The following is a 22,796-nucleotide window of genomic DNA, read 5'->3' on the forward strand; positions in this document are numbered from 1 at the left end:
TAGATAGTTCAGTTAAGATTGGACTTCTTGGGAAAGGGACCTGTATGTGCACAAATGTTTGTGGCAGCCCTCTTTGTGGTGGCCAGAAACTGGAAACTTAGTAGATGCCCATCAATTGGAGAATGGTTGGGTAAATTGTGAATATTATGGAATATTATTGTTCTGTAAGAAATGATGAGCAGGATGACTTCAGAAAGGCTTGGAGAGACTTACATGAAGTGATGCTGAGTGAAATGAGCAGGACCAGAAGATCATCATATACTTCAACAACAATACTATATGATGACCAATTCTGATGGACGTGGCCCTCTTCAACAATAAGATGAACCAAATCAGTTCCAATAGAGCAGTAATGTATTGAACCAGCTATACCCAGCAAAAGAACTCTGGGAAATGAGTATGAACCACTACATAGAATTCCCAATCTCTCTATTTTTGTCTGCCTGCATTTTTTATTTTCTTCACAGATTAATCGCACACTATTTCAAAGGCCGATTCTTTTTGTACAGCAAAATAACTGTATGGACATGTATAAATGTATAGTGTTTAACTTATACTTTAACAATGATGATTTCCCTTCCCCCACCCCCCCCCAAAAAAAAAGAAAAAGAAAAAAAAAAAGACTGGAGTTCTTGTTCTTCCTCACATAGGACACTCCCTCTCCGGCATTGGCTAGTTTTATTTTTCATCTGTGTGTCTTAGAATCTATTTTCCTTCCAAATTCAACTCAAGAAAAATGTGGAATATTTGTAAAGTGTTTTGCAAACCATAAAGCACTAAAATAATGTTAGCTATTCTTTTTTAGCACCACCTTATACACGAGGATTTTCCAGGTCTCTCCAGATGTTGGTGTTCTTATCTATGTAGATTATCTTACATATTTACTTTGTACTTTGTTTCTAAGTGTTGTCATGCTTCTTGAGGTCAGAGTTGTTTCATTTTTTGACTTTGTACTTTAGCACCTAACGTGCTTCATATGTAGCTGATGCTTAATAGGTGTGTTCATAGAGTGAAAGATGATCTGTAGCTAGTACGTAGGAAAGCAAAGTTTCCTGTAACACCAACAAAACTAGGTTTACACAAAGCTAGGTATTGCTACAGAAATGCTAATAAAACGAAGCCCAAAAACTTTATTTGTAAATTCTAATAATTTCCCAAGGAAATGGTGGCTAGCTTCCCTGAACAATCTCTAAAAACCCTTTTAATTCAGAGTGTGTCCCAAGTACAGTACTATTACAAATTCTTCAGAAACTATTTATAAAACTATTTCTCTGAAAATACATTCCAGGTAGCTCCAGGGGAGGTAAGGGGCAGAGCTCCTGGGCAACCCTAATAACTAGTGACTTGGCCTAATTGCACTATACTGACTCCATTCAGGTTGGTCAAGGTCCTTTTCCTTCTCCCTGGCCTATCTCTCCAGATTCTATGGGAATGGGATGAGGGTGAAGAATAAATGAGGAACCAGTTGAAACAGCAACATGGCTGTCCCCACCACTAGGCCGCTGTGGAAGCTGTGCTTTATGATTTGCCACTATCTCTACTCTTCCTCCAGTTTTTCTACCTATTCCTGTGTTCATCAATTACAAGTCATGTAGGAACAAATTTCCACCTCACATTGTTTTACCTCTTTTCTCAATCCTATTCAACCTCTCTTTTACTCTGTCACTGCCCAAACTTTCTCTGTAATCTCCATTTCACAGTGAACAAAATGCTTCTTTTTTCGATTTCTTTGGACCTGTCTTTCCATAGACTCTAAGGCAAGGGTCCTCAAACTCTATCCCGTGGGCTAGATGTGGCAGCTGAGGACAATTATCCCCTTCACTCCGGGCTATGAAGTTGCTTTATTTAAAGGCCCACAAAACAAAGTTTTTGTTTTTACTATAGTCCGGCCCTCCAACAGTCTGAGGGACAGTGAACTGGCCCCCTATTTAAAAAGTTTGAGGACTCCGATCTAAGGCATTCTCGGCCACCCTAAGTAGCCCGCTCCCTCCAACACTTTCCCAGAGCTAAAAGAAATCACTTCCATGTTGATTGGGATACTACATACTTATTTTATCCAATCTCAATGGGGTTATCATGACACTGAGGCCATTATTTTATTATTTCCTAAATGCTTTACTCATTCAGTACAGTAATGTTCCTAACCTCTCACCTAATAAACTACTTCTTATTGTCCTGAATAGTTATCTATACTCTTCAATCTTTGAGTGACTTCATTCAAATTAAACTGTTTTCTGCCATGTTTTCTTAATTACTAATTCTGATGTTTTTTTTTCCCCTCAAGTCCTGTTCTTTAATCTAGCTATAGCATTTGATACCATTGACACTTTCAATAGGTTGTGTGATATCCTTTTGTCTTGATTCTTCTTTTACCTCACAGTCTCCTCTGCAGGTCTCCAACTATACCATACTCCCTAACTGTGGGGAATCCCTCTTCCCCGGCTCTGTCCTCAGCAATTTTATCAGCTTTACGGAGTTCTCATGTCTACATACATGACTCAAAGATCTAGTCCAAGCCTTTCCCCTAAGCTTTAGTGACATATCACCAATGGCCTCCTGGATACTTCAAACTTCTTTCTCCAGTGTTTGGCACACAATAAGTCAGCAAACATTGATCAAGTATGTGTGCTATGCTAAGCTTTAAATGTTCAGAAGTTGTAAGACAGTTGGCTGTATTTGGAATTGTTATTTCTCCTGTAGCAACTGTTTTTATATTTTTCCAAGTATCCTGTATCCTTAATTACCTATTTTTGAATTTATTATGTCACAGCAAAATGAAGGTGAGCATTATTGATAAGTTGTTCTAAATTCTAAGTTACAATTTTGTCTTTTCAATCATGGGTCTTCCACAAATTGAGACAACTAGAGGGTTATTTTCTGAATAAAGGTTCAAATTCTAGTTAGAACCAAAGCAGAAAAATGAAAGGGCAAATGCTACTAAAACCAAAACATAATGAATTTCCTAACATAAACACAAATGTCTATATTTACCTGGATTTTTAAGTGTTTAAAGCTAAACTTGCAAACTTGGGGGTTGCTAAATAAAACATGAAAATATCTTATGTCTTACTTAAAAAAACATTTCCCTTCTCCCAAGCTCAAAACCCATTTGAAATATCTAATAATAACTGGTGGCCAATTATCAATGAACAGACCATAAAAATAGGGATAGTGATTTAATTGCTACCGAGAAGACTTACATGAAGAAAGGCCATCTAGCAATTCAGCATGGCATTTTTTCTACAATTAAGCTCACTAAAAGTTTAAGTGATTTGCCTATAGTCACAAAGCTAGTATAATTAAGAGGTGCAAGTTGACGTTATGACTTCCTGGTTCCAAGGCTGGATCTTTTTATACTCTCACCCTGCCTCTCAAATACATCATAGTTATTTGAGAAGTGCTTGCAAATATAATATAGGATAGCTCATATAATCTTTAGAATTTGTGTATCTTGAGTCCTGTGGGCAGTCTGGTTACACATCTCTTCCTATAATGTTTTCAAACGCATAAAATAAAATACATAGGACCACAAAGGAGACAAATTTTATTGAAATACAGTTATCAAAATGTTAAAAAATCAAATTTTTGTTTTAGATGAATGACTTACATTTAATGTCCGCATACATATGGCTGATTGTAAACCTGTCTTTGCCTTCAGGTGCCCAAGCTATCCTTTCTGCCATGAGATACAGGGCTCCATCTTGCTTCTTCTGACGCACCTTCTTTACAATCAGTAAAACTTCTTCCGATGAAGTTGCCATGCTGGTTGGAAGGTGCTATTAGAGAAAAATGAAGGCACAGTCATCCTCTTAAGTTTGATGTTAACATAGCACAAAATTTGCTCATATTTGCTTAGAGGAGCAATGCATTATAAAACTGAGTATCTTTGCTTTCTTTAAGTTTTTAACGTTAAAAGCAAATATCTATTCGATTCCCTTTAGTTCAGTCAATACACACAACATTACTGATATGGTATGATTTTTAGACTGTTAACTTACATAGCATACTTTTCAATCATAAGATTGAGCATAGGTATCAGTGACAATTATCATTAATTCACTCCATATAAAGCCCATTCTGATCTTTAAGATTATTAATTTGTAAAATTTTAAAAATAGTACAGTCCATGCTGCTATGCTTTAAAAAATTTGTATTTTACAAAAATACTTTCATATTTCTGTATGTTTTCTGCAGACCATTATTTATGGTACTTGAAATTTACACAGATTCTCCAAAAACAATGGGCATTTGGGTGATTTTCTGGTTTTCCCTTTTTGTTGTTATATATTGTATTGCTATAGACACTCTTGTACAGCTTTAAAAACAAATTTATTTTATTTTTTAAAATAACTTTTTATTGATAGAACGCATACCAGGGTAATTTTTTACAGCATTATCCCTTGCATTCACTTCTGTTCCGATTTTTCCCCTCCCTCCACCCCTTCCCCCAGATGGCAAGCAGTCCTTTACATGTTGAATGGGTTACAGTATATCCTAGATACAATGTATGTTTGCAGAACCAAACAGTTCTCTTGTTGCACAGGGAGAATTGAATTCAGAAGGTATAAATAACCCGGGAATAAAAAACAAAAATGCAAGCAGTTTATATTCATTTCCCAGTGTTCTTTCTCTGGGTGTAGCTGCTTCTGTCCATCTTTGATCAATTAAGGCTCTCTTTATCGAGGAGATCCACTTCCATCAGAATACATCCTCAAACAGTATCGTTGTTGAGGTATATAATGATCTCCTGGTTCTGCTCATTTCACTTAGCATCAGTTCATGTAAATCTCGCCAGTCCTCTCTGTATTCATCCTGCTGGTCATTCCTTACAGAACAATAATATTCCATAACATTCATATACCACAATTTACTCAACGATTCTCCAATTGATGGGCATCCTTTCATTTTCCAGCTTCTAGCCACTACAAACAGGGCTGCCACAAACATTTTGGCACATACAGGTCCCTTTCCTTTCTTTAGTATCTCTTTGGGGTATAAGCCCAGTAGAAACACTGCTGGATCAAAGGATATGCACAGTTTGATAACTTTTTGAGCACAGTTCCAAATTGCTCTCCAGAATGGCTGGATGTGTTCACAATTCCACCAACAATGTATCAGTGTCCCTGTTTTCCCACACCCCCTCCAACATTCCCCATTATTTTTCCCTGTCATTCTAGCCAAATCTGACAGGTGTGTAGTGGTATCTGAGTTGTCTTAATTTGCATTTCTCTGATTAATAATGATTTGGAGCATATTTTTATATGTCTATAAATAGTTTCAATTTCTTCGTCTGAGAATTGTCTGTTCATATCCTTTGACCATTTATCAATTGGAGAATGGTTTGATTTCTTATAGATTAGAGTCAATTCTCTATGTATTTTGGAAATGAGGCCTTTATCAGAACCTTTTGATTGTAAAAATGAAAAACAAATTTATTTTAAATTATTTCTTATAATGCTTATAAAAATGCATTAGCGAATTTAGAAAGTTAGCTATAGAGCTAGAAGTGGAGATCATTTAGTCCAATTCTCCATTTTAGTGATAAGGAAAACAGATTAAGAAAAATTAAAAAACTTGTCAGTAGCAAAGGTGAGCCCAGAATTCAAGCTCCCCAAATTCACTCCCCAAGTCCATTTTCCCCCAACTGTTCCTTCCCTATTGTTTATATAGAGCTCCATGTTATGCTTCCAAACAATACTCCATTGGGCCTCAAATCTTCAAACTTTAAGGACTGAATATTTACTATATGATTCAGTTATTTTTTCTCTATCTTTTAATGACCAAACCTCCAAACTGCTCTGTATTTGATTTCATTTAAAATTTCTCAACAAACGTTATTTATTAAATATAGTTTCTACTGCCTAGTTACTCTGGGTATCAGAACCAGCAACTAGTTTTTTTTTTTTAAGGTTTATTTTATTTTTCTTTTTTAAAATTTTATTTTATTTAATAATAACTTTGTATTGACAGAATCCATGCCAGGGTAATTTTTTTTTACAACATTATCCCTTGCACTCGCTTATGTTTCGTTTTTTCCCCTCCCCCCCCCCCCCCCCCCCAAGATGACAAGCAGTCCTATATATGTTAAATATGTCAGCAACTAGTTTTTACAAGGTATACTAGTTCCTTGAAGGCCGAGAGGGCTGGAGGAAGAGGGGTGTGTGAGGCTGGTGACGGGATGCCTAATTATCTCCTAGCATCTGTTAAAATAAGAATTTAATATTTGATAAACTGAATTCAACTGCATCAATCCTCAAAAGGTAATGTATTTAGCTGCTCATTGAATAGTACTCCTCTCTATCAACTCTTCAAGGATGGAATGGTTTTTTTGAAAGTACAATTCTAGATGTTTCTAGAACTCTTACTCAGTTATTTTTAATTTTTTCCCCCTTCTCTTTCTTCTCTGCCCATGCTTTGTTGTATTACTGCAACATACTAGCTTCTCAGCTGCAAGAGCGGGACTCTGTCACTGGAGCCCTTCCCAAACCTCTCTGGAGATAGACTTTCCTTAAGGGAGTATCTGTATGCTATCCTGTCCTATTCTCACCTGTGAGCAAAGCTTATAAAACCTCCTAAGATCACAATTCTAGAAACATTGTAAGATTCACTGCATATAGTATAACCTGTAATATACAAGAAAGGAAAGTGGGAAATTCAGTCATCTCATGTTCTTAATTATTACCACAGAACTCTTTGACTACATGAGACTATTAATAAGTCAATGGTCATATATGCAGGTTTAATACTGTGTTAAACTGTTTCCTTTCCCTCAAAAAGCAAATGAAAAATGAGTCATTTAAACCACCATTGTGGGGAAGAAGGACAAGCTAGAATACCTATGTGTCCGCACGAACCTCACAGAATAAAAAAACCTTTAAACAACAATGAGGGCTAGAAACGTTAAAAGAACAGTAAAGGAAAATGCAAAGTGATGTATTTCAGAAGAGAGATTACTTTTGCCTGGACTGAAAGATTGAGAAGTGTGATGGGAATGAGGAGAAAAAGTAATGCAGGCAATAGGACAAATATTGTCCTAGAATTATGGGGGAAGGAAAGTCCAAGCTATCTTCAGAGATTTATTAAAACTGTCTAGTTTGCTGGGGTAATAAAATCACAGCTCAAATGAGAGGACAAGTGGATAGAAGCAAACTTTTTTGGTCATGGAAAATTTTTCTTTCAAAGTTCGCACAGGGTTAAAATCTATGCTTATGGAGAGTAATTATCCTAATGGAATTAAGACTGCATGAATTTGGAAATATGAGAAACCACTGAAAGTAGTGATAATTTAGTTCCAGTTCTACCATTAACTGTCACCCTTACTTTTCCTCTGAAAGAGAAAGGGGGAGAGACAGAGAGAGAGAGAATGAATAGAACCGAACCTTGAGGTAGAACAATTATGGGTTGGGAAGATTAAAAAAACAAGTTGTTGTACAAGCAGTCAGATTAAAACCAAAAGGCATTTTTATATACCTATGTGCAAGTTACTGTCTTTCTCTGTATCTCCCAGAAACTGGAAAAAAGTGTTTCTTGATGGGTGATTGCAGTCACATCTAGGAGGGTGAAAAAAAAAAGGTCACTGGAATTGGTGATTGAAAGCAGTTTCAGCAGTGATAGTAAACTACAACCCAAGATTGCAAGTGGCTAAAGACTGAATAGTGAGAAAGTAGGGTTAGAAATATATAGGCTATCCTTTCAGAAATTGATTTTTTTTCAATTAAAAAATCAATTCTTCTTTACCTTACTTCCCATTGAAAAGGAAAAACAAAATTTTTGTAACAAATATGTATAGTCAAGCAAAATAAATTTGTGCATGGGTCATATCAAAATTACATATGCATATGTGTCTACCCTTTTAGAAGTTTGGTAGTTAAGATAAAAAAGAATAAGATGGAAGCTTCTATACCAGACTTGATAATTTTGTTTGTTTTGTTTGTTTTGAAAGGTAAAGGTGAAGGAGGTAACCCTTCTGTCTCCTACTTGCCAATAATTGAGTATGTCCAGCTGCAAAGATCAGACAAGGCCCCTGTCTGAGATCTTAGTTGAAGAGAAAGGATGGGTAGAAGACTGAACTTGCAAGTGAGGAATAACTGCTGAAGGACAAGGTCTTGAAAGAAACAGGAATAGAGGGGATTGAGAGGCTGGGATTGAGAGGCTAAGTGGAAAGGTCAGACATGGAAGGTGAGTATGATATAACAAAGATGCAGAAAAATTATGAAGAGGAGAAAAATGGAAGTTCATCCATTAACATCTCAGTGATATGGAAGAAATGAGAAAGGCAAAATAGAGAAGACTGGAGACTTAAGAAGTAAAATCAAGTTTGGCAGCATCAATGGGTTAAGGAGGCTGCTTGTGGAGCAAAGGCTTTAGAGCTGGCCTCAAAGCTAGGAAGATCAGCATCCAGTGACTTGTGATCCTGGGCAAACCTTTGCACTTCATATCCTCTGTCTACTGTTAGTTAGTTCTGCCACTGCTTGAACCTGTTACTTGAAACCACTAATAAAATCCAGAGTTTAGAAGAAAAATGGGGGTGGGATACAATTCTCAAAAACTTGTCATAAAAGACAGACCTAATTAAAATGGAAGCTTAATATTACACATTAATCATACAGACATATTGCAAAATAGCGGCATTATCTTTGTCCTGTCCATAGTGGAAGGTGGAGGTGAGTAGACACAGCAAGAGTTGGGAAGGGGGTCAGGAGGAGAGAGAGAAGAATGTGGATGGAGCTTGTGGGCAGGACCAGGCCTCTTCCACTTACAGCACCTACTGTACTTCAAGAAAGAAAATATGGCATTTTACTTTGACAAGGACATGAGATTTTCTTGTGGCAGTGAGTATTGAAAGGGTTGTAGCGTTCAAGTTATTGTGAAGGGGTGAATGAAGGGTTATTTGAAATCTCCTTGTTGCTCAGGAGATAACACAGTGTTCTCTTCTTTCCTTCAAGATGTTCAAGATTCTTCTCAATCCATAAAGCTCCTTTTGCATATAGTGTTTGGCATTTTTGAATCAAGATACTTAAAAATGTTTGGGATGCTGAATGAAGGTTTATTAAATATAGGAAAGTTAACAAATGTGAAACAGCAAAACACAATCCTATAGGATAACATATTGGAGAGCTGAGGTAGCCATATAGTTAAATGTATGTGTGTTTGTGTAGCCCAGCAGGGTTATTTCTGAAGACAAAATCACAAACAACTGTATTTTCTACTATATCAACTTTGTCAGGACAAACCTGTTTCCAATCTAGCATAGTATGTACTTTTACTCAATCTGAATGTCCCAACAATCCCATGAGGTTAAGTATAACAGGGATTAAAGCCAATTTTATGATTGGAGAAAATTAAGGCTTCCTAGGTTTAAGTGACTTGGACATCTAATAAATGTCAGATCTTAATTCCAAGTTGGACATGCTTTTCCATATGGATCACCTTTCTCTGTGTCTCAAGTGAAGCTTAGAAAACACATGAGGAGATTGTGGAAGGCTGGGGATTAGGAAAGATGTGGGAAAAATCAGGAGGTAAGGCAATTTAATGTCAGTGGAAACTACAATGAAATGGTTCATATTGAACAGGCAGGGAAGTAAAAGCAGATTGTTAAACAGGTAGAAAAAAGATGAACTAGAGATTGAGAAGAAGGGTGGGAAGGCTTAAGCAAGTGAGATAAGTGAAATCATAAAGAAGCTGTACTGAGATCCCAATGACAATGAGATCCAGCATATGGCTGTGGCTGTTCCTAGGGTTGAGTGGATAAGGAGGAAGTCTTGTTCATTCAGGATTCATCAAATTTAATCCAGAGGTTTGGGTAGATCATTATTCCAATATTTAATTTTACAAAGGATCACAAAGGTACAGATGGTTAGAAGTTATGAATGAAAAGGGCACTCACACTTAAATATTGTGCATATATATGTGTTTTCTCTAATATTATCTGGGGTCTGTTCTTTATAGCATTTCATATCTACTCTCATAGGTTCACTATCATCTCCATGTTGATGGTTTTCAAAATATGTCTAACTTTAATTTCTTTTCTGGACTCCATTCATTCCCAAATAACTAGCTTCTCGCTGCAAATCTGACTTGGAGATCCTGCTTGTGGCGCAAACTTAAAGAGAATTCTTTTCCCCTAAACTTGCCTCTCCTTCCAATTTCTGTTTCTGTTGAAGGCATCAACACCCTCCTATCCTTCTAGTCACCTACAATTGCAACGACCTTAGTCATTCTAGACTTTAAACTTTCCCCTCAATGCTTCCCTACCATCCAATCAAGTTTTGTAGATTCAAAAAAAAAAAAGTTTTGTAGATTCTACCAATGTTACTATCGCTATTCCTCTGGACTACAAGCAACAGCCTCTTAATTTGACTCCTGTTGCTATTTTTTCCTCTCCCAACATTCTTCAGTGGCTGCCAAAGGCTGCCTTCATGATAAAATATAAATTTCAATTTATTTATTTAAACTTTTCTTTTTGTAAGCCAATCGGGGTCAAGTGACTTGCTCAGGTTCACACAGCTGGTAAGTAGTAAGAGTCTGAGGCTGGATGTGATCCCAAGTCCTCCTGACTTTAGGGCTACTGCTCTATCCACTGTGCCACCTAGCTGCCCCTTAAACTCTTTTTAATCTGGCTCCCACTTTTCTTTTTTGATTTATTACACATTATTTCTTTTTAAGTCCTCAAAAGTCCAGTCAAGACAGGAATGGTTTAGTTGGCAAAGATAGTAGAGCAGTTTGTTGTTTTCTGTTCCAGTTCATTTTACAGATGAGGAAATGAAGGCAAACAGGGTTTAGTGACTTGAAGGTCATGCTTATAAATGTCCGAAACCAGATTTGAATTTAAGAAGAGGAATCTTCCTGATTTCAGGCCAGGCTTGCCACTTTAACCACTGTACCATACTTAACTTTCCCCCAAAACAAAATTTAAATCTTTTTACTTTGGCTCCCACCTACTCTTTTCTGACTTTTTACATATTACTTCCTTTCAAGTCTTCTAAATTTCAGCTACAATGGCCATAGTACCATTCCTTAAATTATTAAATTTGAATAATATTCCTATGCCATCTCCCTGCAGAAAGACCATCTTTCATTGCTAGAAATCACATCTATTCTCCACAAATCCCCTGTTTTCTTTAAGAGTTAGTTCATGTTCCACTTCCTAAGGAAAGTCTTTCTTGGTTCAGGGTTCCTAACTTGGAACCTATGCCCTTTCCCCTGCTCCTAATTTTGATACCTGTACCTCATTATTATTGGTTTCCTTTATAATCCAATGTATTTTTATACATTTAAAAACATTATTCTGAGAAGAGATCCATTGTGTTCAAGAGATTGCCAACGAGGCCTACTACATAAACGAGAATCCTAATTATTAGTGCTTCCTTCTCAAATAACTATATATTTGCTTAAAAAAAAAAATCCCCAGGAAAATGTTAAGTTTCTAGAGTGTGGAGACTATTTTTTCTTTTTCGTTTTTGTATCAAAATGCTTTGTACATAGCAGGCACTTGGATGTTTGTTGAATCAAATAATCAAGAGGAATTTAGTTATAATTAAAGGATAATTTTCTTAAGGTCACTAGGAAATAGTTATCCTCCCCTCCTTCCTGACCCATTTACTTTTATTAAGCAAGTACTATGTTCAAGAGATTGTTCTGGGCCCTAAGGATAAAATAACCAAAAACTAAATAGTCCTACCCTCAAAGAGCTTACTTTCTATTGGGGTATATGGGTGAGAGGGGAAAGAACCTGTAAACAAGCAAAGTGCTGGAAGATTTGGAAGACCTATATTCAAAGAGGCAAATAATTTAAATCTCTGAACTTTAGTTTCTCATTCTGCAAAATAAGGCTAACAATATCTTTTAATCTATCTCACAACTGACCTTAGTGTTGCACAGAACAGATAGAACACTTGACTGGGGGCAGGCAGCAAGGGAGAATAAAGGAAAATTTTAAGAAAAAGGTACCATCTAAATTGGCCTTAAAAGAAAGATTAGGAATCTGAAAATGACTTGAATAAGCTGGAGGAAATACATAGAGGAACAGTGAGTCTGGAGAAAAACTCATTACTTCAATTTGGCTAGAAATTAAGAGCATTATGAAAGGGAGACATCTCAAACCCAAATTGTGAAAGGGTTCTGAATGTAGAGGAAACACAATATGACCCAAGGGATAATGGCTCAAAGTTAACAGAACCAATGGGGCCATCCCAAAGGAATTGCAGGCATTCCCTAGATTGTTTCTTAGTAGAGTTGCTTAGATAGCACTTAGCTCTACATTCAAGACCCAAGCAGGGTGTAAGGCAGACCGCAAAAGCTGAAAACTTAATTTATATGCATTAATAGGAAACCAAAACACAAGCAAACATTTCAGAAAATCAGGAGGTATTTTTGGCAGGTGTGTAAAGATCATACAAAGAATCTGGAAATGGTGTGTGAGGTTATTATAATCATCTAAGTGAAAGGTGATATGGGTTGGAACTGCACACTGTGCTGAAAATATACCATACTGTATGTATTCCCTGCTCTGCAACCAAGTAAATAACTCTTTGAATAGTAAGAATTGATGTGCTATTATCAAGGAACAGCGATATTACTGAATCGAAGAAAACCTTTAGACCTTCTCTTTGCAGGATTTCTGCAGTTTCTTGGGCAAACTAGTAAGAAGCAGAAGCAGCAATATGAAACCTGAAAGGGTACCAGAGAAAAGGCTAATACAAAGTATAGTTGGGTTGTGAGGCGTACTCCTCAGTATCACAGAAGAAAAAAAAAGTGCTGAAGTTAGAATCAGACCTTGCTTTGTTATTACCTAGTCTTCAGATTATTTAAGACTATGATTCTATTCTTTAGATCTTGTGTGTTAGTATTTTCATACTTTGATGGAGTAAGAAAAGAACTGTCAAGTTCAGATGCTAGCCTTTTCTGATTTAGAAAATTATTTCTTGTTAACAGACTCAGGACCAATATGTGAAAATAATAAAATGTAAAATCATCAAAGTTAATAGTCTATTGTGTGTAAAGACTACTCATCTTAGAATCAATCTCTAGCCTTCTGAATAGTAGACATTGTGGTATATTTGTCAAAAGACCCACCCCAAATCTTTTCTTGGAAGGGTTATTTGGATATTACTTAACTATGTTAAAATACTCTAGTCATTCAGAGTTTAAGGATGACTTCCAAAAACTCCACTGAAAACTCCACATATGTTGATATAAACAAATAAAATATGACCTTATATAATATATAATAAAAGGATTTATTATAGAATTCAGTCTCTTCCATTATAATTACCAACATCTGATTTACACACAAGAATTAGGAATATTTCTGTTGTATAAAATGAGGCATATGTCTTATTGGGAGGAAAACATTATCAGACACATGGCTATTTATGAAGATTTAATATGGGGATGATACTAAATTGCTGATATGAAACCGTTGGAATTCCTATCTCTAAATTTCTTTTGTTCATATCATTTTTAGTAACAAAAGTGGGAATGCTAGCTACATTTTTTTCCTTAAAGGAAAGCTGATTTTTGGCAGAGGATTATTATTTCTTCTAGTATAAAAGCTCTGCATCTAGAGTTCTATTTGGTGGTATAGGAAAAAAATAGTAGGATGATCACAAAAAATTAGTATACTGATTCAACATTCTTTAATGAGATTAAAAAGAATAAAAAATGTTACCTACAAATATGGTAACTAAAATCTCCAGTTCCAACTACATAGAAAAGCAAAACAGCTATGTTAACTAACAAGAAAGGTAACTGCAGGACCAGGCTTTTCATTCTGCAGCAAAGGGGTTGGGGGAAGGGCGAGTTTGGCAAAAGGGAGGAAAGGGAGGGACACCCACATCAACACATAGTCTGAAGTGGTAGCTGGTGCAGAGGCTAGACAGCATTAGTACCTAAAAAGAGAATAAATGACCAAACAGCCTTATTAGTCTGTTGGGACAGAAAGGGAGGGGCAAGAAAGTCAAAGCCTAACTCATATCTGGAGCAAGATTTATTTCATAAAGACAAGTGTAAAAGAGAAGGGGACAGGGAAGGGTGTAGATAAGGTCCAACAGAACTATTGGGAAAAAAGTGTTTGCCAAACAAGGTAGTCTTTACAATGGGACAGCCACTCGGACAGTGGGTTGGCAAAGCAGGCACAACTAAGATTGGAATGCCCGGAGATTTAAGCCGTGCGGAAAGAGCTTAGTTGGAGGCTCTACCTGCATGAGGACATCAGCCCATTTCTTTAAGAGCCAATATGGACCAAATGGCCGGAATGACCTTTTATTTACAGTTATTTTCCCCCTCCCCTCCCCTCCAACATACTTCAGCTCATTTCAAAACGTGTCTCCAACTCAACTTCGCTGAGCTCACTGCTGCTTTCTCAGGCGGATTATTCCGGCTGGATTTCTGCAGTTTCTTGGGCAAGATTCAGCGAGGAAAAGTTGCCACCGTGCCCCTCCATTTTACGGATGGAAAGATAGATGGAAAGCCGGACTCAGCGACTGTTAGGGGACCGTCCCTCCACTCCCTCCCAGGCTCGAGCGTCCCCGAGGCCGTTACACAAAGGTCCCCTCTTTCTCGGGGGCCTTCCCTTCCATTCGGACACCGAGCTTGGGACAAACCCAAGACCGGGAAGGAGTCCGTCCGCAGGTTTGAAGGGGCTAAACGGACACGGCACCATTCCCTTCCTCGGACACACCTTTTTGGGGTCGCAGACCCTCAGGTGAAGCCTATGGATTCCTCAGAATTATGTGGTCAAAGGTATAAAACGACACAAAGCAATCAATTATACTGAAAAAGACTCATCTCTGCAAGTATAAAACATGTTTTTAAACTAAGTTTCCGGACCTCAGGCAAAGAACCCCTGCCTTCGAGGGCGACGGGGCCCGAGGGCCTCTCACCCGGGGCTCTCCGGGGCAGCCCCAGCTCTTCTTGGCTCCGAGCTCCCCACTCGAGCCCCCGGGGAAGGAGCGGCGGCGGCTCCTTCCCCGGGGGCGGGCAAGCTGGGCCGCGATTCCCGGGCTCGGGGCCAGGAGCGGCGCTTGGGGCCGCGTGTCTGAGCGCCCCCGAGGGTAGGCGCCCCGCTTCGGTAGCTCGGGTATCCTCCGCCCCTACTTGGCTCCCCGTTGACATACCGTGCAGAAGCCCCGTCCCGGGCCCTGAGGAAGGGTCGGTGGGGCGAGCTTCTCTCCGCGCTTTTCTTCACTGGCGCTGCCTGGCTGAGCTCAGGATCCTGCCGCCGCCACCGCCTCCGCTGCTGGGGGATCTCACCTCCTCCATAGCTGGCTGGGAGGACACGGGGGGCACGTGACCGGAAGCAACGAGGCGGAGCCAGGAGGCCACGTGACGGTGGACCGTGGCCGCCATGACAGTTTTGATTTCCCCGCCCTCCCACCTTCACGCTCTCCTTCACTGGCACCTCTCTCCGACTGCAGACAGGAGTGAGACCCGCGGTTACCGGTGCGGTCCCAGACGATCCCACTGCACGACGCCTCTCAGGCCTTAGCTCGCGCCAGGCTCGTCCCCGGCCCCCGGCGGCTTCAGGCCGTGGGGGAGCGTTAGCGTGGCCTCGGCCCGAGGGGGAGGGACCGCAAGGGAGGAGCCGCGTCCCGTCAGGTGACAGGGAAGCGCCCATGACGTATGAGTGTGCGCCCGGCGCTGTCGACTAACGTCAGCAAGACTGAAATTGGACCCCGGAGCTACCCAGCTGGCCGTCTGTTAGACTCCTAGTGTATGGTGAGTGTTCCGGAGACCCTTGAGTGTTCACGGGCCCACCTCGGGGCGGGTGGGGTGCACGGGCCCGGAGCCTCGAGGCCGAGAACTTGACCCTCCCCTCGCTCTCCTCTTCCTTCCCACCCCCTCCCACTTCTCCTCTTCTACTTCTCTTCTTCGGTCTTTAACCTAACGGAGCTTGAGGCGTGAGGAGTGCGGGCTGCCCCGCCTCTGGCTGGGACTCCCCAAACCCCGCCAGGAAGGGAGGTTTAGTACTGGTCGTGTTATCCTATTATATCCTGAGGTCCTATTACCTTAGGACAGTTACTCAAATAGTATTCGGGTTTTTGTTGACTTTTGTTGGCTGGTTGGTGATGAGAGACTTTCTGGTTTAGCTTTGTTATCTGTATTTACTGGAGATGCGTGTCAAGTAAACGAGGCTGCAGTGTTAATGACTAGTCTGTCAATTCCAGCCTTATTCCTATCCCCGGAAGCAGCAAGTTCAACGGTCAGTACTTTAAGGGGACACTCCACATTTCCTTAAGTGCTTTTAAGGAGTACAGAAGGAGCTGAAGTCTCCCAAACTCTTCTACTGACAAGTTTGATCTTTTAAAAAGGTCCTCTTAATTTTTTTTCTTTTAAAAGAAAGAGACTTCTGTTTATTCTTATAAATGCTTCCTTAAAGTTGGTAATATTTTTGCTGCTGAGGGAGAGAGACCTTAAACCTAGCAGGTCTTCGCCCTCCCCCCCCAACTTCCCTAAAATTCTAACTAATCAAGTTTTTGAACATATTAAACACATTTTTGAGAACAGAAATGTTTTAAAGTTATTCTGGAGCTTCCTTAGAAACTACTGTTTTAAACCACATAATTGTGATGACTAAATACCATTCTTTCGAATTCTGCAGAATGGGGAAGCAAATTATTCATTTCTGTCCAATCTTATTGTCTGTATTTAACAAGACTTAACTATGTCTAAGCGTTTATTTCCCTCCCTCCATTGGAAAAACAAAAACAAAAACAAAAAAAACAACTAAAACCCCTTTTTAAAAATAGTCATAATCATGCAAAAGAAATTCCCATATTGGCTACGTTAAAAAGTTTGTCTCATTCTGCCTAATTCTCCATCACCTCTCTGTCAAGAGGCAAATAACATTGTCATAAAAGAATATTATATATTATTGGTCAGATATCTTATTTTACCACCTTGCTATTTGAGTCTTATCTGTATTTTTCTCTAAAACTTTTTTAGGTGGTCTACCTAATGTGCTGAAAATCCTCTGATTCTTGGCATCTTGAAGTGCCATATTTTAAACTTAATATACTGTACTAGATTTAAAACTATATTATAAAGCAGTGGTCATCAAAACCATTTGGTACTGGCTAGGAAATAGACTAGTTGATCAGTGGAATAGGTTAGGTTTATAGGACAAAATAGTCAATAACTATAGAAATCTAGTGTTTGACAAACCCCAAAACTCCAGCTTTTGGGATAAGAATTCACTATTTCACAAAACTGCTGGGGAAATTGGAAACTAGGCATTGACCCACACTTAACACCATATACAAAGATAAGGTCAAAATGGTTTCATGATCTAGGCATAAAGAATGATATTATAAATAAATTAGAAGAACATAGGATAGTTTGCCTCTCAGACCTGTGGAGGAGGAAAGAATTTGTGAACGAAGAACAAATAGATAATTTTGATTATGTTAAGTTTAAAAGTTTTTGTACAAACAAAAAAAAAATGCAGACAAGATTAGAAGGAAAGCAACAAACTGGGAAAACATTTTTTTTTTTAAAATAACTTTTTATTGATAGAACCCATGTCAGGGTAATTTTTTACAGCATTATCCCTTGTACTCACTTCTGTTCCGATTTTTCCCCTCCCTCCCTCCACCCCCTTCCCCAGATGGCAAGCAGTCCTTTACATGTTGAATAGGTTACAGTATATACAATATATGTGTGCAGAACCGAACAGTTTTCTTGTTGCACAGGGAGAATTGGATTCAGAAGTTATAAATAACCCGGGAAGAAAAACAAACATGCAAGCAGTTTATATTCATTTCCCAGTGTTCTTTCTTTAGGTGTAGCTGCTTCTGTCCATCCTTGATCAGTTGAAACTGAATTAGCTCTCTTTATCGAAGAGATCCACTTCCATCAGAATACATCCTCAAACAGTATCGTTGTTGAGGTATATAATGATCTCCCGATTCTGCTCATTTCCCTTAGCATCAGTTCATGTAAGTCTTGCCAGTCTTCTCTGTATTCATCCTGCTGGTCATTCCTTACAGAACAGTAATATTCCATAACGTTCATATACCACAATTTACTCAACCATTCTCCAATTGATGGGCATCCATTCATTTTCCAGCTTCTAGCCACTGCAAACAGGGCTGCCACAAACATTTTGGCACATACAGGTCCCTTTCCCTTCTTTAGTATCTCTTTGGGGTATAGGCTGGGAAAACATTTTTACATCCAAAGGTTTTGATCAAGGCCTCATTTCTAAAATATATAGAGAATTGACTCAAATTTATAAGAAATCAAGCCATTCTCCAATTGATAAATGGTTAAAGGATATGAACAGACAATTTTCAGATGAAAAAAAATTGAAACTTTCTAATCATATGAAAAGGTGCTCCAAATCACTATTGATCAGAGAAATGCAAATTAAGGCAACTCTGAGATTACCACTACACATCTTTCAGATTGGGTAAGATAATAAAAAAAGATAATGATAAATGTTGGAGGGGATGTGGGAAAACTGGTGACTGATACATTGTTAGTGGAACTGTGAACGAATCCAACCATTCTGGAGAGCAATTTGGAACTATGCTCAAAAAGTTATCGAACTGTGCATGCTCTTTGATCTATCAGTGTTACTGTTTGGCTTATATCCCGAAGAGATCTTCAAGGAGGGAAAGGGACCCACATGTGCAGAAATGTTTGTGGCAGCCCTCTTTGTAGTGGCAAGAAACTGGAATCTGAGTAGATGCCCATCAGTTGGAGAATGGCTGAATAAATTATGGTATATGAATGCTATGCAATGTTAGTATTCTGTAAGGAATGACCAGCAGGATGAATACAGAGAGGACTGGAGAGACTTACAGGAACTAATGCTAAATGAAATGAGCAGAACCGGGAGATCATTATACACAGCAACAAGAAGACTATATGATGATCAGTTCTGATGGTTGGGTCTTCTCAACAATGAGACGATTCAAACCAGTTCCAATTGTTCAGTGAAGAAGAGAGCCATCTTTACTCAAGAGAGAGAACTGTGGGAACTGAGTATGGACCACAACGTAGCATTTTCAGGCTTTCTGTTGATGTTTGCTTGCATTTTGTTTTCTTTCTCGGGTTTTTTTTTTTTTTTCTCTTTCTAGATCTGATTTTTCTTGTGCCGCAAGATAACTATATAAATACTGGATTTAGCATACATTTTAACATATTTAACATGTATTGGACTACCTGCCATCTAGGGGAGGGAGTGGAGGGAAGGAGGGGAAAATTTGGAACAGAAGGTTTTGCAAGTGTTAATGTTGAAAAAATTAGTCATGCATATGTTTTGTAAATAAAAAGATATAATAATAAATAATTAAAAAAACTTTATACAAGATGCAGTTTATTTTCCTGAATTGGTCTCTTCATCAAATTTTCCCATTTCTATTGATGGCACAATTATTCTTCCTTTCATCTGGGTTCAAAGCTTTGAGTTGTACGTGGCTTCTCTCTTCTTACTTTTGATATCCAATCAATCAGTTGCCACATCTTGGGACCTTCAAGATTTTCCTCATTTATCTCCTGTGTACTCTCAGCCTCATTTCCAGATCAGCCCCTAATCAATCTTTTACCTGAAACGAGGATTTCGAATACATGGCAGGAAATATTCCTAGATTAAAATATAATAGGGAGATGTTTAACAAAATAAAAATACAAAATAACATAGGTAATGTTAATATGTAGCTTTCTAATTCAGTATGCAACCACAGGAATCCTGATGAAGGTTTAGTGAATCTGTACCCTGGACTATTGGAAAAACATCCTAACTAATCTTGAAATTAATAATACCGAAATAGATATCATCATGTCACACACCTACCCTTTTTAAATTTTCATTTAGAAGACTTAGGGACTTCATATTGCTCTTAGAATAAAATATCAAATTCTCTGTCTAGTTTTTAAGGTTGTCTAAAATCTTAGCTCCCACTTCCTTTCTAATACTTTCAGATCACAAGCCCCTCTAGCACTGTGCCTCCCTGTCAATTTATGTTCTACATTTTGCCATTATCACTATAGAAGTGAAAGAGGGCTCCATAGGACAAAGACAAATATTTCTTATTTTTCTTTGCTTCATGTGGTTTATTGGTCAAATAGTAATGGTATATTGTTGTTCAATCCTGTCCTACTCTTTGTGATCCCCTCAACCAAAGCACTCCAGGCTCTTTATCCTCTCTCTCTCTCAGTTTGTCCAAGTTCATGTTTATTTTTTACATTCTCCTTCTGCCTTCAATCTTTCTCAATAGCTGAGTCTTTTACAATGAGTCTCAGTACTTGACATTCCAGTGCATAGCCTGAATAATTTAAGTATTGACTGATTTGACCTCTTTGCTGTCCAAGGGACTTCCAAAAATCTTTTCTAACACTGCAATTTGAAAGCGTTGATTTTACGATGCTCAGCTTTCTTTTTAATCCAACTCTGATAGACATACATTGCTACTGGAAAAACCATAGCTTTGATTATACAGAACATGTCAGCAAGATAATGTCTCTGGTTTTAATATGCTATGCAAACTTGCCATAGCTTTCCTTCTAAGGAGTAAGCATCTTTTTTTTTTCTCCCCCTGAAGCAATTGGGGTTAAGTGATTTGCCCAGGGTCACACAGCCAGGAAGTGTTAAGTGTCTGAGGTTATATTTGAAATCAAGTCCTCCTGACTTCAGGGCTGGTGTTCTCTCCACTGACCCTAGGAGTTAGCATGTTTTAATTTCATGGTTGCAGTCTCTATCTGAAGTACTTTTTGGACCAAGAATATAAAGTGAGACATTGTTTCCATTTCTCCCTCTTTTTACCAGGAAGTGATGAGACTATTTGCCAAGGTCTTAGTTTTTTTGATGTTAAACTTCAAACTAGCTTTTCTATACTCCTTTTTTATTCTCATCAAGAATCTTATTAATTCTTCTTCACTGCCATCAGAATGGTATTGTCTTTATATCTTATATTCTTTTTTTCCCCCTTTTTTATTAAAGCTTTTTATTTAGAAAACATATGCATGGTAATTTTTTAACATTAACCCTTGCAAAACCTACTCTTCCAAATTTTCCCTCCTTCCCCCCCATCCCTTCCCCTAAATGGTAGGTAGTCTAATACATGTTAAATGTGTTGAAATATAAGTTAAATCCAATATATGTATACATAGTTACACAGTTATCTTGCTATACAAGAAAAATCAGATCAAGGAAAAAAACTGAGAAAGAAAATAAAATGCAAACAAACAATAACAGAAAAAGTGAAAATGCTACGTTGTGGTCCACATTCTCTCTCTGTAGTCCTCTCTCTGGGTATAGATGGCTCTCTCCATCACTGAATCTGTACCATCTCATTGTTGAAGAGAAACACATCCATCAAAATTGATCATCATATAGTATTGTTTTTGAAGTGTACAGTGATCTCCTGGTTCTGCTCATTTCACTCGGCATCAGTTCATGTAAGTCTCTCCAAGCCTCTCTGTATTCATCCTGGTGGTTGTTTCTTATAGAACAATAATATTCTATAACATTCATATACCGTAATTTATTCAGTCATTCTCCAATTAATGGGCATCCACTCAGTTTCCAGTTTCTTGCCACTACAAAGAGGGGTGCCATAAACATTTCTGTACATGTGGGTCCCTTTCCATCCTTTAAGATCTCTTTGGGATATAAGCCCAGTAGTAACACTGCTGTATCTAAGGGTATGCACAGTTCGATAACTTTTTGGGCATAATTCCAGATTGCTCTCCAGAATGGCTGGATTCATTCACAACTCCACCAACAATGTATCAGCATCCCAGTTTTCCCACATCCCCTCCAACATTCGTCATTATCTTTTCCTGTCATCTTAGCCAATCTGAGAGATGTGTGGTGGTATCTCAGAGTTGTCTTAATTTTCATTTCTCTGATCAATAGTGATTTGGAGCATCTTTTCATATGATTAGAAATAGTTTCAATTTTTTTTATCTGAAAATTGTTCATATCCTTTGACCATTTACCAATTGGAGAATGGCTTGAATTCTTATAAATTTGAGTCAATTCCCTATATATTTTAGAAATGAGGCTTGATCAAAACCTTTGAATGTAAAACTGTTTACAGATAATTTTTCAACATTGGACCCTTTCATAGCCTTTTATTCCAAAATTTCCCTGCTTTCCCCCCATCCCCTTCCCTAGATGGCAAACAATCCAATATATGTATGCATGTTAAAATATTTAAATTCAGTATATGTAAATATAGTTATACAATTCTCTTGTTGCATAAGAAAAATCAGATCAAAAAGGAAAGAAAATGAATAAGAAAACAAAATGCAAGGGAACAGCAACAAAAAGAGTGAGAATGTTATGTTGTGATCCACACTCAGTTCCCACTTTCCTCTCTCTGGGTATAGATGACTCTCTTTATCACCAGATCATTGAAATTGGCCTCAATAATTTCGTTGTTAGAAAGAGTCATGTCCATCAGAATTGATAATATATCTTATATTATTGATGTTCATATATTATATTATTGATATTTCTCCTGGAAACTTTTAATTCCAGGCTTTTGTTTCATGCAGTCTGGCATTTTTCATGTACTGAATTTTGAATTTAAGTTAAATAAATCAAGTGATATAGGCTTGTCATACTTCCTTTTCAATCTTTAACTAGTTGTTTTATGTTCAGTTCTAATTGTTATTACTTGACTTGAGGAAAGTTTCCTCAGGAGACAAGGAAGTAGATCTGATGTTTTCATTGAGAACTTGCCACATTTGTTTTGATACATAGTTAAAGATGTTAGTGTAGTTAATGAAGCAGAAATACATGCTTTTTCTGGAACCCACTTGCTTTCTCCATAATCCAGAGATGT

The 22,796-nt window shown here is 38.1% G+C and overlaps 2 protein-coding genes across 4 annotated transcripts in view; one reads left to right on the forward strand and one right to left on the reverse strand.

Annotated features, from left to right (window-relative positions):
• The window catches only part of GTF2H1 (general transcription factor IIH subunit 1), a 32,134-nt gene extending 16,919 nt beyond the window's left edge, over window positions 1-15,215 (reverse strand). Inside the window, exons 1-2 of one of the 3 annotated variants that reach the window (XM_051966525.1) lie at window positions 15,117-15,215; window positions 3,608-3,776 (exon numbers count right to left, since the gene is read on the reverse strand). In XM_051966525.1, the coding sequence (XP_051822485.1) occupies window positions 3,608-3,761 (154 nt within the window). In that variant the 5' untranslated portion in view covers window positions 3,762-3,776; window positions 15,117-15,215. Of the gene's footprint in view, window positions 1-3,607; window positions 3,777-7,470; window positions 7,550-14,304; window positions 14,391-15,116 lie in introns of those variants that run through there. The other 2 variants (XM_051966524.1, XM_051966527.1) reach the window with 2 other exon arrangements.
• Window positions 15,216-15,624: 409 nt separating this feature from the next.
• Window positions 15,625-22,796, forward strand: part of HPS5 (HPS5 biogenesis of lysosomal organelles complex 2 subunit 2) — a 53,288-nt gene continuing 46,116 nt past the window's right edge. The window contains exon 1 of the mRNA XM_051966522.1: window positions 15,625-15,717. Within this exon, the coding sequence (XP_051822482.1) occupies window positions 15,715-15,717 (3 nt within the window). The 5' untranslated portion in view covers window positions 15,625-15,714. The remainder of the gene's footprint in view (window positions 15,718-22,796) is intronic.

Source organism: Antechinus flavipes, chromosome 6, assembly GCF_016432865.1.
Source record: "Antechinus flavipes isolate AdamAnt ecotype Samford, QLD, Australia chromosome 6, AdamAnt_v2, whole genome shotgun sequence".
NCBI lineage: Eukaryota > Metazoa > Chordata > Mammalia > Dasyuromorphia > Dasyuridae > Antechinus > Antechinus flavipes.